This window comes from Cynara cardunculus (assembly GCF_001531365.2).
Source record: "Cynara cardunculus var. scolymus isolate 2C chromosome LG 3, CcrdV1, whole genome shotgun sequence".
Taxonomy (NCBI): domain Eukaryota; kingdom Viridiplantae; phylum Streptophyta; class Magnoliopsida; order Asterales; family Asteraceae; genus Cynara; species Cynara cardunculus.
Window position 1 is genome coordinate 38,329,220 of NC_037530.1, and position 11,883 is coordinate 38,341,102.

General features: G+C 34.5%; 1 protein-coding gene and 1 long non-coding RNA gene across 2 annotated transcripts; one reads left to right on the top strand and one right to left on the bottom strand.

Annotated features, from left to right (window-relative positions):
* The first annotated feature begins 1,086 nt into the window (after positions 1-1,086).
* Positions 1,087-1,773, top strand: LOC112510453. The gene is made up of 2 exons (XR_003068935.1): positions 1,087-1,151; positions 1,376-1,773. It is a non-coding gene; the product is annotated as an uncharacterized LOC112510453 (long non-coding RNA).
* Positions 1,774-3,952: 2,179 nt separating this feature from the next.
* Positions 3,953-7,683, bottom strand: LOC112510017 (protein NRT1/ PTR FAMILY 1.2-like). The gene is made up of 4 exons (XM_025115271.1): positions 7,578-7,683; positions 7,184-7,401; positions 5,852-6,399; positions 3,953-5,297 (listed from the first exon to the last, which is right to left on the bottom strand). Exons 1-4 carry the CDS (start codon positions 7,663-7,665, stop codon positions 4,361-4,363), a joined length of 1,791 nt encoding a protein of 596 aa, XP_024971039.1. The 5' UTR covers positions 7,666-7,683; the 3' UTR covers positions 3,953-4,360.
* Between the last annotated feature and the right edge of the window lie 4,200 nt (positions 7,684-11,883).

Here is an 11,883-nt window from a genome sequence, read left to right on the forward strand (position 1 = left end):
ATATATATATATATATATATGTATATGTATATGTATATGTATATGTATATGTATATGTATATGTATATGTGTGTGTGTGCGTGTGTGTGTGTGTTAGAATCTCTTTCTCAAGGCCTCTTTTGGAGTTAATATGAGGTTCCACATAGAATCAAGGTCTACTACTTTAGGGACTCAACACTAAGGCAATCCATAATTCTTTGGCCCCTCACCTATCTAGACCCCTCCCGAAACTCTTAGGACAATTGGTTAGTTATGCATGACTGTTTGGTAGTGGCTTAATGATATAGAAAGTGGCTTATTCAGTAAGCTTCTAGGGGGAGCTTTATGCACAAAACCAAGTTTTTTACAAACATGCCCCTCCCAATTAAAAACATGCTTTTCATGTCTGTTAAAAAGCCCTTCCAAACAAAAACTTTTTCAATCTACACAGACAAATTAATCCACACAGACAGCTTTATCCATACAGAACTTAATGAAAAATCAACCAAACAGCCCCGAAGTTGACCAATGATGCTATAATTTTCACATTCTGAAGTGAGCATGTAGTATGCTTTCCTCGCAGTCTTTTTTTGCATATTATCAGCAATTTAATTTAATGTTTTTCCCCAAGAACAAACCTTGGATCAAATAGTAACATAAATCCTATGTGACTAAAAGGTCGGGTCCCTTTGCAAAGCGTAAAGTAAAGACATCATAAATACTTATCTCCAACCGTAACAAAGTTGAGTCGTTTTAGTGCACCAGGGTCCCCCTTTATCAAGTTGATAATTATATAGTCTCACCGACTATCTGTAGTCCAAAACCAAACGAACCCGTTATATCCCTTTTGGAGGTGGAGTGCGGTATGCAGATCTGACATCTATCCCAAAGAATAAAACAGTTGTTTCTGTGAAAACCTCAACTTGTGAAAAGTGTCACAAAAAGACATGATTTGCAAAGTTGATTAAGAAAAAGCATTAACATACAACTAGAAGCTAACCGTCTGTAGTCTATATATGTTACAGAAATTTATACATATATTTCACATCTTAGATGAAATTTATTTCTAATTATTATCAAAAAATTACCCGTTACTGATCTTGTGTTACCATCTCCAGATACCAACCCGATTATTTTTATGGGACTCGCTCCCTCGTAATGCCATGGGAAAGGTAAAATACCGTATTTGTAACCGTTATGATCTTATTCATTTGCACATCTACTTACGGAAAATGTAACAAATGAACTCACACACCCTTTTCGTCTTTGCTGAGGTTTGAACCCCAGATTTCCTAGGAGGCCAAAGGCTCAGATCCTGCTAGGCCAAAGGCCCTTTGGTTGCTTAATGTTCTTCTACAACCAAAACCTAATGAATCATTTTGTGTGTAACTTTTAGGTGAACAAAAAGGAGCTGAAGATGAAACTGGCTGCTGAAGAACAATAAACCGATTTTATCATCGACGAAAGATGCAACATACCGTTTGTGTGTAATCTATGTTAAACGGTAAACTGCATGCTCTCGTCGATGGTAACGGAGATTTTATTTTCTCGGCTGTCGGTATTCCTGTTAGGGATACCGCTGTCAGAAAACTCTACATATAATTTCCTTTCGAGTTGTTAGAAGTTAACGATGATGTGCTTATTATGGTAATGTTGGCTTTGATTTATATGATTCTTGTAATTCCTCGTTATTTAAAAATTGATAATATGGTAAGTTTCGAGAACAGAACAGGGATCACTGTTTTACATTTGATATGATCTTTATATGAAATAGACAGGAACATAAGAATAAAATGGAACATGCATGTTTGATCCCCATCCCATGAAACAAGGTGAAACAAACTTATATTTTATTAATATATTTTCAAAGTAAAACCTAATTATATTTGAAAACATCAAATTCTTTCTTTACATTTTATCAATTCTTTAAATTTTATTTATTGTATTTTATGGTTTTTTGTAGATTTTCACTTTACTGTCATCAAAATATTATTTTATACAGTTTCTATATTTGTTAAACTTATATGTAATTTATTAAATATTAATAGTAAACTGGAATTATATGAAGTTCATATTTTTTGTGTCATTTTAATTGTCATGATGAAAACTTTCTAATAATATATTTTGTTATAAAAAATATTTATTTTACTATAACTTAATAAAACACATAAATTAATCAAAATATAGAAAAGATAGGGTAAATTGGTCATTTTATTAGTCATGTCATTTGTTATGTTTTGTCCTGTTCTGCTATGTCACGTATGATCATGTTATGTTTTATTGTGTTCCGCTATGTTGTATCTTGTCTAGATACCAAACGCATCCTAAGTCAGGGATGAACCCATAAATTTTTTCAAACGGTGACACCATTTGACTATAAGAAAAAAAAAACTACAGGGAATTTTTTTTCTCAAACATTGACACCATTTGACTAAGAAAATAACACTAACACGATTCGAATTTAGGTCTAGGTGGAATAAAAGTCTTGCAAACCAACCCTACCAAATGAAACTTGTTTTCATTGTAGTTTCAAATACATAATGTGACACACAACAAATTAATACAGTTGCACCTTTCATGAATCTAATTTTTTTTTACTTTCAGCAGATGAATAATACAGAGGCACGTGCCACCATATGTCCAACTATAGGTCCGTCCCTACCCCAAGTGTCTTAACAATAAGGAGGTTGACAATCATCTGTTAAAGCGAGATCTCCGATTTGAATCCGAGCACCACCCGTCTGGCTGTCTTTATGATGATCGTAAAACCAGTATACATAACCATAATTCTTATCCAATTAAAAAAAAAACAAAAGAAGTTGGATTATAATATTGAGGAATTATTATCATGGCTTAAGAGGAATTCTAGCTTCTACTTACTATTTTAATCATCACTTGGATAATCACATGTTCTCTAATTATTATATATATTTAATTATTTATAAGTTTATTCTTTTAATCATTAAACATTGTTTCTTTTTATTTATTACTTTGAGTAATAATGAAAAAGACTTCAATTAATACGTTATTATGTAAATACAGCCGTCCTTTTTAGCCTCAACCGTTGAGTGAGTCAAAAAATACCTCCTTATATTAATGTTATTGGAGACAGGTTTCATGTGAGGCGGCTGGTAATACAAGAAAATAAGAATCTCATATAACAACTATTCAGCACCATAATTTCATCGTAAACAATTATATTTCATTTTATGCTATATCATGAAAGTCTTTTAATCATTCTGACCACTTAATCATTCTACATCAAACTATTTAATAACTGTAAAATAGTTCGGCATCAAAATTCCTTTTGAAAAAAGAAATGATAAGTAGGGCCAAACCCCCAAGTTTTTGAACCACCCCCTGAATTTAAGGGAACAATTTTAGCTTGATGATCTGTCTTTTACAAATAAAGGAATGCCCCTCTGTCACACCCACATATCTTGGGGACATCATATGGATTATTGTTCTTGTTTTTGTCCATTTTATATTTAACCTTTTTTGGTAATTATTAAATAGTTTGGTGTAAAATGATTAAGTGGTTAGAATGATTAAGAGACTCTCATGATATAATGCAAAATGAAATATAATTGTTTGGTAATTGTATACAATGAAATCAAGACTCTTGATGGTTAAGGGAGTTCCAAGATACAAAATCATTCAGAGGTAATAGAATCATTAAGAGGCAGACTTTTTTTTGCCAAACAAGATTCACCTTTTAACGATTCAGATGTTGCCTCTTAATGAACTATTAAGAGGTAAACAAACAACTCCTTAGGTTTTTTTATAACCGTGGGTTTTCAGACTAGCTTACAAATACAGCGTACTGACTAATCTATTCTGGAATCATCGCAGTTGAACCATTTATGATTACAAGGGTTTTGACAACACCTGGATTGACTATAAACAATCTGGTTTTAACAACAAATTTTCCACTACATCCACTAAAAATTTAATCAGTACGACACAATTCAAATGGTTTCTGAATCCATTACTTTTTCATTTACAACACAATTAATTAATTCATACAATTCCAACACAACCCTATTTGCAACTTCAAACAAAAACCTTAAAAACACACTTAATATTTATGTTTACAAGTATATTTCCGAGTTCGATCGATCCGACCGATTACGACATCCGTAATACAAAAACTACCCGACGAAACCCGTTCTATGGACACCACAAACAACTTGTCTTCCCACCTTTCTATCATCATCAAACATCAAACCAAACACAACCTAAACAACATTCCCCATTCCGAAATCGATCCATTGGGATCGCTTTCGTGATTCACCGACACCCCCTTTTTTTTTTCCCCTTCAATCTTTCATTAGGGTTCTTGAAAAACACCTTATATTTCCAAGATTTTCTTGAAAACCGATCACGATGGCAAGCTAGAAAACAGGCTTTGCCTTTCGTCTGCTACGGATCTCGCTCGTTGCAACTCCTCGGTCGAGTCTTTACTACTTTTCGTCTCCTGTTTCACCAATTCGTCAGCACAAGGGCCGTAAGCCCAACTGCAAGCCACGAAGTACAAAAGGTTCGCGAAGCTCATTATGGCTAGAACCCAATAGTAACTATCGTAGCGGCCTTGGTTGATATTGGTGGCGATCCACCCTTCTTTACGACCATCTTTCGTGAGCTTTTCGATCGTGCTAAGGATCAGGCTAGCCAACAAGTTAGCCACAGCCATTCCTAACAAGAAAAGAGAAGCAGCAATGCTCGACATGCTTTTCGGGAACTCCGAATAGTAGAATTCGTTCTGCCCGATTGCACTAAAAGCTTCTGCTAATCCATGGAGGCAGTATTGTGGGACCAACCACATTGCTGACATGGCGACAACGGTTTGAGGGCTGTTGAACAGCCCTTGTTCGATTGCTTTCTTTCTTCGAGCATGTTCAACAATGGCGGAAACCACCATGGCCATGGAGGAGAAAACTAGACCGATACCCATTCTTAATTTGACGCCAAGATGGACTGGTTTTCCTCGGAGTTTTGATGCGAATGGGAGGATAACACGATCATAAAGCACGACCCAAAGTGCTAATACCGCGATCGTGAAGAAAGCGAAGGAGCCTGCCGGAATCTGGAAGCTCGATCCAAGGTGTCTATCCATGGTGGAAGCTTGGATTACAGGAAAAGAAGATTGGCTCACGTTTATCGACATCATGATTCCCGAAGACCATAATGGCAGAACCCGGATCAGTGATTTCAGTTCTTCGATTTGCTCAACCGTGCATAGACTCCACGGATCGGAAGCAACTCCATCCGCGGTCAAGTCTTTCGGGTTCTGAATGATGCAAGCTTTGTTCAAGAACCTACATATAAATCTCACATCTTTAGCCAAACTTGTACAATTGTAATCCATATGGGACTCAAAGTGACCACAACCAAAAGAACCATTACAACAAAACCAGCTTTAGCGAAATATGTCTAAATGTCTTAATAGACTGTTTTATAAGGCGAAACAGTTGTTTGAACCTATAAAGCTGTCTATTAAGACATTTGTTTGTTAGCAGCTTGATGAGCTTAATGGGACTTTGGGACTCAACTTATTCAATCAGCCAAAAAGGATTTTTTGAAAGTGGCTTAATGATATAGAAAGTGACTTATTCAATAAGCTTTTAGGAGGGAGCTTTCTGCATAAAGTCAAAAAATTATCCTTCCATCTAGGGAAAAAACCCTCAAAACAAAAACCTTCTCAATCTATACAGACAAATTAATCTACACAGACAACTTTTATCCACACGGGACTTAACGAAAAACCAACCAAACAAGCCTAAATGTCCTAATATAGGACCAAACAATTAGAACATTTAGACACATTTGGCGTCCTATAAAGCCGATTTTGTTGTAGTAAACGATGATATACCTTAATTTTTTGGTGGGCACGGCATCGGGTGAATCTTTATGATGATTCCACGCATCAGCATTCGGAGGCTGAGATGGGAGTTTTCGGTTCTTATAAGCAACCACAATCACTTGTATGAAGCTAGTGAACAAGCTCTTTTTAACTTTCATCTTCACATACAGAGTGGAAGCAGCAAAGAACAAAAGTGCAGATAACAACATAAGAATCGCAGGAACCCCAAAACCCACCTTCCAACCGGCATGATCTTGAATATAAACGATACCCGTAAACGCAATCAAAACCGCAGTCGCAGCAGCAGCATAATACCATCCAAAAAAGCTCTCTAATGCCCTCTCATTATTGGGATTGTTTTTATTGTCTATTTGTTCAGCACCAAATGCTAAAGAACATGGTCTTACACCCCCTGATCCCATTGAAATGAATATGAAGGCAAAGATCAAGAAAGCATATTGAGAATGTGTGGCTTGTTTGCAGGTTTCAGTTAATTGATTGCAAGCAGGTGGCTTTAGATTTGGAACCATTGTTGTTAACCATAGCAGAAACATACCCTATAATCACAATAATAAACAGGATAATTAGCATTATATGATCCATGATTACAATCTTTAATCAATTTAGAGCTAATGTAAATGATGTTTTTAATGATTATTAGACAAAGAGCCAGGTTCACGGGAAAACCGCAAAAAAAACTGAGGAACACTTACAATTGTGGGAATAGTCTAATCAATTTCATGAATTATTAGAAACTACCTTATCAAATTCACATTTTACCTGATCCTCAAGTTTCTAGCCCTAAACTCATAATGGCGAGAAATATATTATTTTAAATTAAATAATTTTCTATTGAATGGGACATTCTTTTACATCGACTTGGTAACCGTTCATCTGGACATAAAAACTAAGAAACCGCTTCAAATACTTGTACACATACATACAGTCCAGACGAAAGGTTATTGGGTTTTTACGAACCTCCCTAACTAAGCAAGAACCTTAAAAACAGAGTTTTAAAAGAAAGGGGTTTCTATCAAGATTAATGATGTAGGTCAAGTGGACCATCAATGGCAGAAGTTGCAGAACCACTATGATGTTTTCACTGGATGTCTGTGACCTAATTAAGTGCCTGCCCTCTTGGGCTAAATTCTTTTTGTAAGTTAATATGGTCAACGTCAGAAAATACTGTACAAAGATAAAAAAGAAACAACGTAGGATTTCACTTATAAATGCAAGATTTAATTCTACAGTGAATTCAACCCAATATGACTGATGCCATTTTGTATTCTTGTTATCAAGAAAAGCAGATTTAGAAGCAGAAAATGGAGTTGAAAATGTTACCAAAAGGGAGAATAAGGAACCCAAACCAATGGTGAGAAATCGACCCAAGTATGAATCTGAAAGAAATGCACCCAAAACAGGAGCAAAATTGGAAGCTGCAGTCCAGAGAAAGAGGATGTTGGTGCCTTTAGCCACACCAATCTTGTAATCACTAATCAGATAAAGAATCATATTGGGCACCAAACCATAGCTAGCCACCTTCTCAAATGCCTCATTTGCTGCAAAAAAGAGATTCAAGATTCAAGAAAACACCCAAAACCCCAAAATCAAAAAACAACAGCAAACTCAGATCAAATCAAACACCAGAACTTCAAGATTCAAGAAACCCATGTTGTGAAAAATGCAAAAGGTTTCAAGATTCAAGAAACCCATGTTGTTAAAGGTTCAAGAATACCTATGATGAAGGGCATGGTGACTAAACCACCTTTCTTTCCTGTGGAAAGCTGTCTGTGCTGGTTCAGCTCTTCCACTTGCTCCCCCATTTTCTGTCTGTGTTTCAAATCTCCTTTCACTAGAAAAACGATATGGGGTTTTGCCCTTTATATAGTGGTGCTAGTTATGGGTTAATAGCCATGGTTAAAAAAAGGGGAAACTGTTGCAATTTGGATATGATATTGCTCAAGAATGGTGAGGAGATGCGTCAGAGTGAATATTTTAACAATGAAAACACATGGGGGTTGAGTTTTCAACGAAAAGTCCAATCTCCACACTGCTATTTCTCAGAGTGAGTGTGTGATAAGAAAAGCCATGGTTAAATTTTATTTGTTTTTTTAATTTATTACTATTTTTATCAGGATATATAAAATGGGTTTCTTTTATTTATTTATTTAATTTCCGGTAAATGAGCTGAATTTTACTGTGGTGGGGCTGCATATGGGCTTGAATCCATGTGCATGTACGTAGACTTCAGTCCCCACCAACTCATGCCTCGAGGCTCGAACTTAATCAAATATTATATATATATAACCATTATAGGTTTTTAAATGCAATAAATAAACTGACACACTATTCTCATTTTTTTATTAGGTTTAAACCTCTGACTTTTTAAAAAGCTACAATATCATTAGACCGAATTCTCTTTGGTTATATTATAGGTTTTATATCACACAAAATATAATATATGATTTATTTGTTTTTAATTAAATTAATTGATTTTTATTTTTAGCAAGTTTTTGAGTGAAATGATTGTTAATTTTGAATATGATGATAACTATTATTAATTTAGACCACAAATGTGGTGTTTGATTGGTTTGAGCTTGACTCCAAATGTCAAAAGTATCAAGAGGTCACATGTTCAAATCCAATAAGAAATAAAAATTCTCTTGTAGCCATGGAGGTTCAAATACGGTGACTTTGGACTATCTGCAAAGCAAGTAGTCGTCATGAGATTAGTTAGCTCGCATAACTGGTTGGATATCGAGGTTAATAAAAAAAAACTATTATTAATTTATAGACTGGAATTTAGTTGTTTATTATGTTGATGAGACATTTTTTATACTAAATTTTGAATTTTGGAAATTAAAAATCGAATTTCAAGAAATTAAAAAAAAGGTTTAATTTAATTTTTAATGTTTTTCTCTTCAGGCTTTTGGGATTCGAGTTTTCTCATGTTTCATCCCATCGAAGTTGGGACAAAATCTCACTTCCAATCCAATTTTACCCTTTTCAAGCTTTGATATATTTTTTTATATTTAATAATATGTATTCTTAATGATTATTAAGGTCGCGAGTTTAAATCCAATGAGAAATAGAAATCTTCTTGTGGTCATGGAGGTTCAAGTGTGATGACTCCAATCTACCTGCAAAGCACGTGGTCATTCTAAGGTTAATTAACTCGCATAACAGATTGGATATTAAGGTTAATAAATTGATTATAATAATTATTAAGTTGATGGTATCAATTTCAATTTACAAGGATTTTTAAAATATTTTAATTACGTGTTTGGGGAAACAAAATATTTAATCAACAAATAAACATTTCTTAGTAAGATAATCAAATGATAACCATAAAAAGGTTACAAACACATAAGAACTGATATAAAAGTATTTTTTTTAGTGATTTCTTTCATCAAAACTGTAATATAAGGTATTAGTTTCACACATGTTTGTGTTCACCTTATGAAAAAATTACACGTGAAACTTTTTTTTCACTTAGTGAAACGAAAAATATACGTAAAAAAGTTCCACATGATGTAACAAATACATGTGAAACCATCACATCATGAAACAAATATATGTAAAACAATATCATAAATTCTAACTTCTGACATGTAGCTCATTGGCAAGGTGGTGTAATGATTTTGCTCAAATATCTTAAATTCTAGCATTTGATGGAAAAAATCATGTAAATTTTTTTAAAATCAGTTCTCATGGGTTTATACTATTTTTATTAGCATGTCGATTAAGAACGTTTTGTTTGTTGGTCCTTCATAAGTTTTTTACCGACTTTGCCCCTGTTTCATCATCCTTACTTGTCGCTCGTTAAATGAAGAGAAAAATAAACAGCACCATTAAAATATTTATTTTATTATTATTTTTTGAAACAAAGTTCTGAACGGATTTCAATTAAAAACAACACCGAAATAGAAAAGATCAAAAACGATTTAAGCCCACACATATCTTCGTCACCACCTTCGACAATGCCCATCGCCTCCACGTGCACATTCATTTTCGACTTCGTCACTTACCATCATGTCCCTGTTATGATTTAAGTTATTCCTTTTGCTAAAATGAAACAAAGGTCAAGAACAAATCTCACAACCCTCGTTTTCCATCAACAATCGTCTTTTTTGAAGCTCAAGGTTCGTCCTCGGTAAGTATGCAAGCGTCAAGATCTTTCCAACAGTTCCAGTGATGTGAAAATCAAAAATATATGTTAATTTTTCTAAATTTTATTAAGCCGATATGATAAAAAAGAAAGTTGACAATATTGTGCCAGAAAACTTATACACCCTATCTTTGTACTAAACAATTGTCAACAGTGCCATTTGCTTATCTTTGTGCAATTATCGTCCCTGTATTTTGTGGAAACTCTGGATATCGTCCCAAAATTTTGAAAATTACGAGGACCATCATTGTGGTTTGTATTTAGTTTTGAAAAACATGTGGCTGTCAGGGCTCTTGATCTTTTTCCGTGAAGTGCTCCACATGCAAGTCAGTGAAGGCAAAATCGGTAATTTTGCATATTCTTTTGTAGTTTTTAGTGTACACGTTTGCAAAGCACATGTACAAATGTTCTAAAACGGTTTTAAAAAAACAAACACCCCTCCCCCATCATCGACGTCCCTCATTCTTTGACACCCCTTCACCATTGTGCCCTCCTCATGTCGTCTCTATCCTCACCTCACAAGGATAAAGTGGGCTTTGTGGTTGATATTAGCATGCATAGGTTCGAATCCAATTTCTTCTAGTCTTTTCCCGTATCCCCTGAAGCTAAGACTTTGTTGTAGCTTTAAGAGATAGGAGAGTCCCTTTGCACCTTAGCCTAGCACCACAAAGGACTGCCACCTTTTTCTCCGTCGTTGATCTCTCATTTCTCTTCTATTGTAATCATCTATCTCCTTCGGGAAATGGGTTTTCAGTTGGGATGGAAATGGAGGGGTTATCATGGGTGGAAAGAAGTCAAGAGGATTGGAGGATGAATCTTGTGATGTCGTCCACCGACATTAGGGGTACGAGTTACAGCTGTCGACGCCAAGGATGGAAAGATGGGATGAAGATGGAAGAAGTCACGTCAGGGGCCGATGTGGGAGGGAGGGTATGTTCAATGTTTTTCCCCTTCCTTTTTCAAACACTTTAAACAACGTATACATATGATTTAAAGACATGTACACTATCTTTTTCAATCAAAATGACAAAAAAAAAAAGCTCATTTCACATAACAAGCACATAAAGACACTCAACAGACCTAACGACAACAGACGAAAACAACAGCCAAATTCAAACCACAATAATACCCTTTCTAATTACCAAAACTTATGAACGATATACAGATTCTCGACAAACCCAGGGATGATTTACGTAATTTCCTCGTACTTTTTTTATAAAAGAAATACAAGTACACAAATCATTAAAATTTGCTAAATAAATATACTAATTTTGGAAACTGTTGAAAAGTCAACGCTTGTTTAATGCAATCATTAATAGTTATTAATTATGAGGTAATTAAGCATCATCAGGTATAATTAATTATTGAAATATGGGTTTTTTGGTGTTTTGTCACATTGGATTGGACACCCAAATTAAGAAGGGCTTTTATGGTACTCCCAAGATGCAAAATAATTCCTTTGACTTTTAATCATCGTATACTATGACGTCATGTCCCTTATTTCCACGTCAGCACAATCAGTCGTTAATTAGTTACTTTTGGACCTTTTAATATGGGTTTAATTTAAGGTTATTCATTCATTAATTAATCCTTAATCTTCTTTTAATTATTTGGCGGCCCAAACAAAATGGGTTTTATGCCGCTGCGTTTCCACACCACAATCAACAAAGCTTCATGGTCAATGTTTTCGTCTACTTTTACTTTTTTTTTCTTAAACGGTTTTATATTTATTGATTATGTATGTCTTAAAATACGTATCTATATTTTTTTAAATATATAATATTTATATACGAAAATTAGAACAAATAAACAGACTCACCTTCTTCATCTTTGATGAAGTTTGAATCTTTGACTTTCTAAGAGTCCAAAGACT

Excerpts from the sequence above, each read along its gene's own strand:
- LOC112510017 (XM_025115271.1), bottom strand. The coding sequence starts at position 7,665 with ATGGGGGAGCAAGTGGAAGAGCTGAACCAGCACAGACAGCTTTCCACA. Across the intron at positions 7,402-7,577 it reads CACCATGCCCTTCATCATAG|CAAATGAGGCATTTGAGAAG; the intron begins GTATTCTTGAAC and ends TCTTTTTTGCAG. Across the intron at positions 6,400-7,183 it reads GTTCCTTATTCTCCCTTTTG|GGTATGTTTCTGCTATGGTT; the intron begins GTAACATTTTCA and ends TTGTGATTATAG.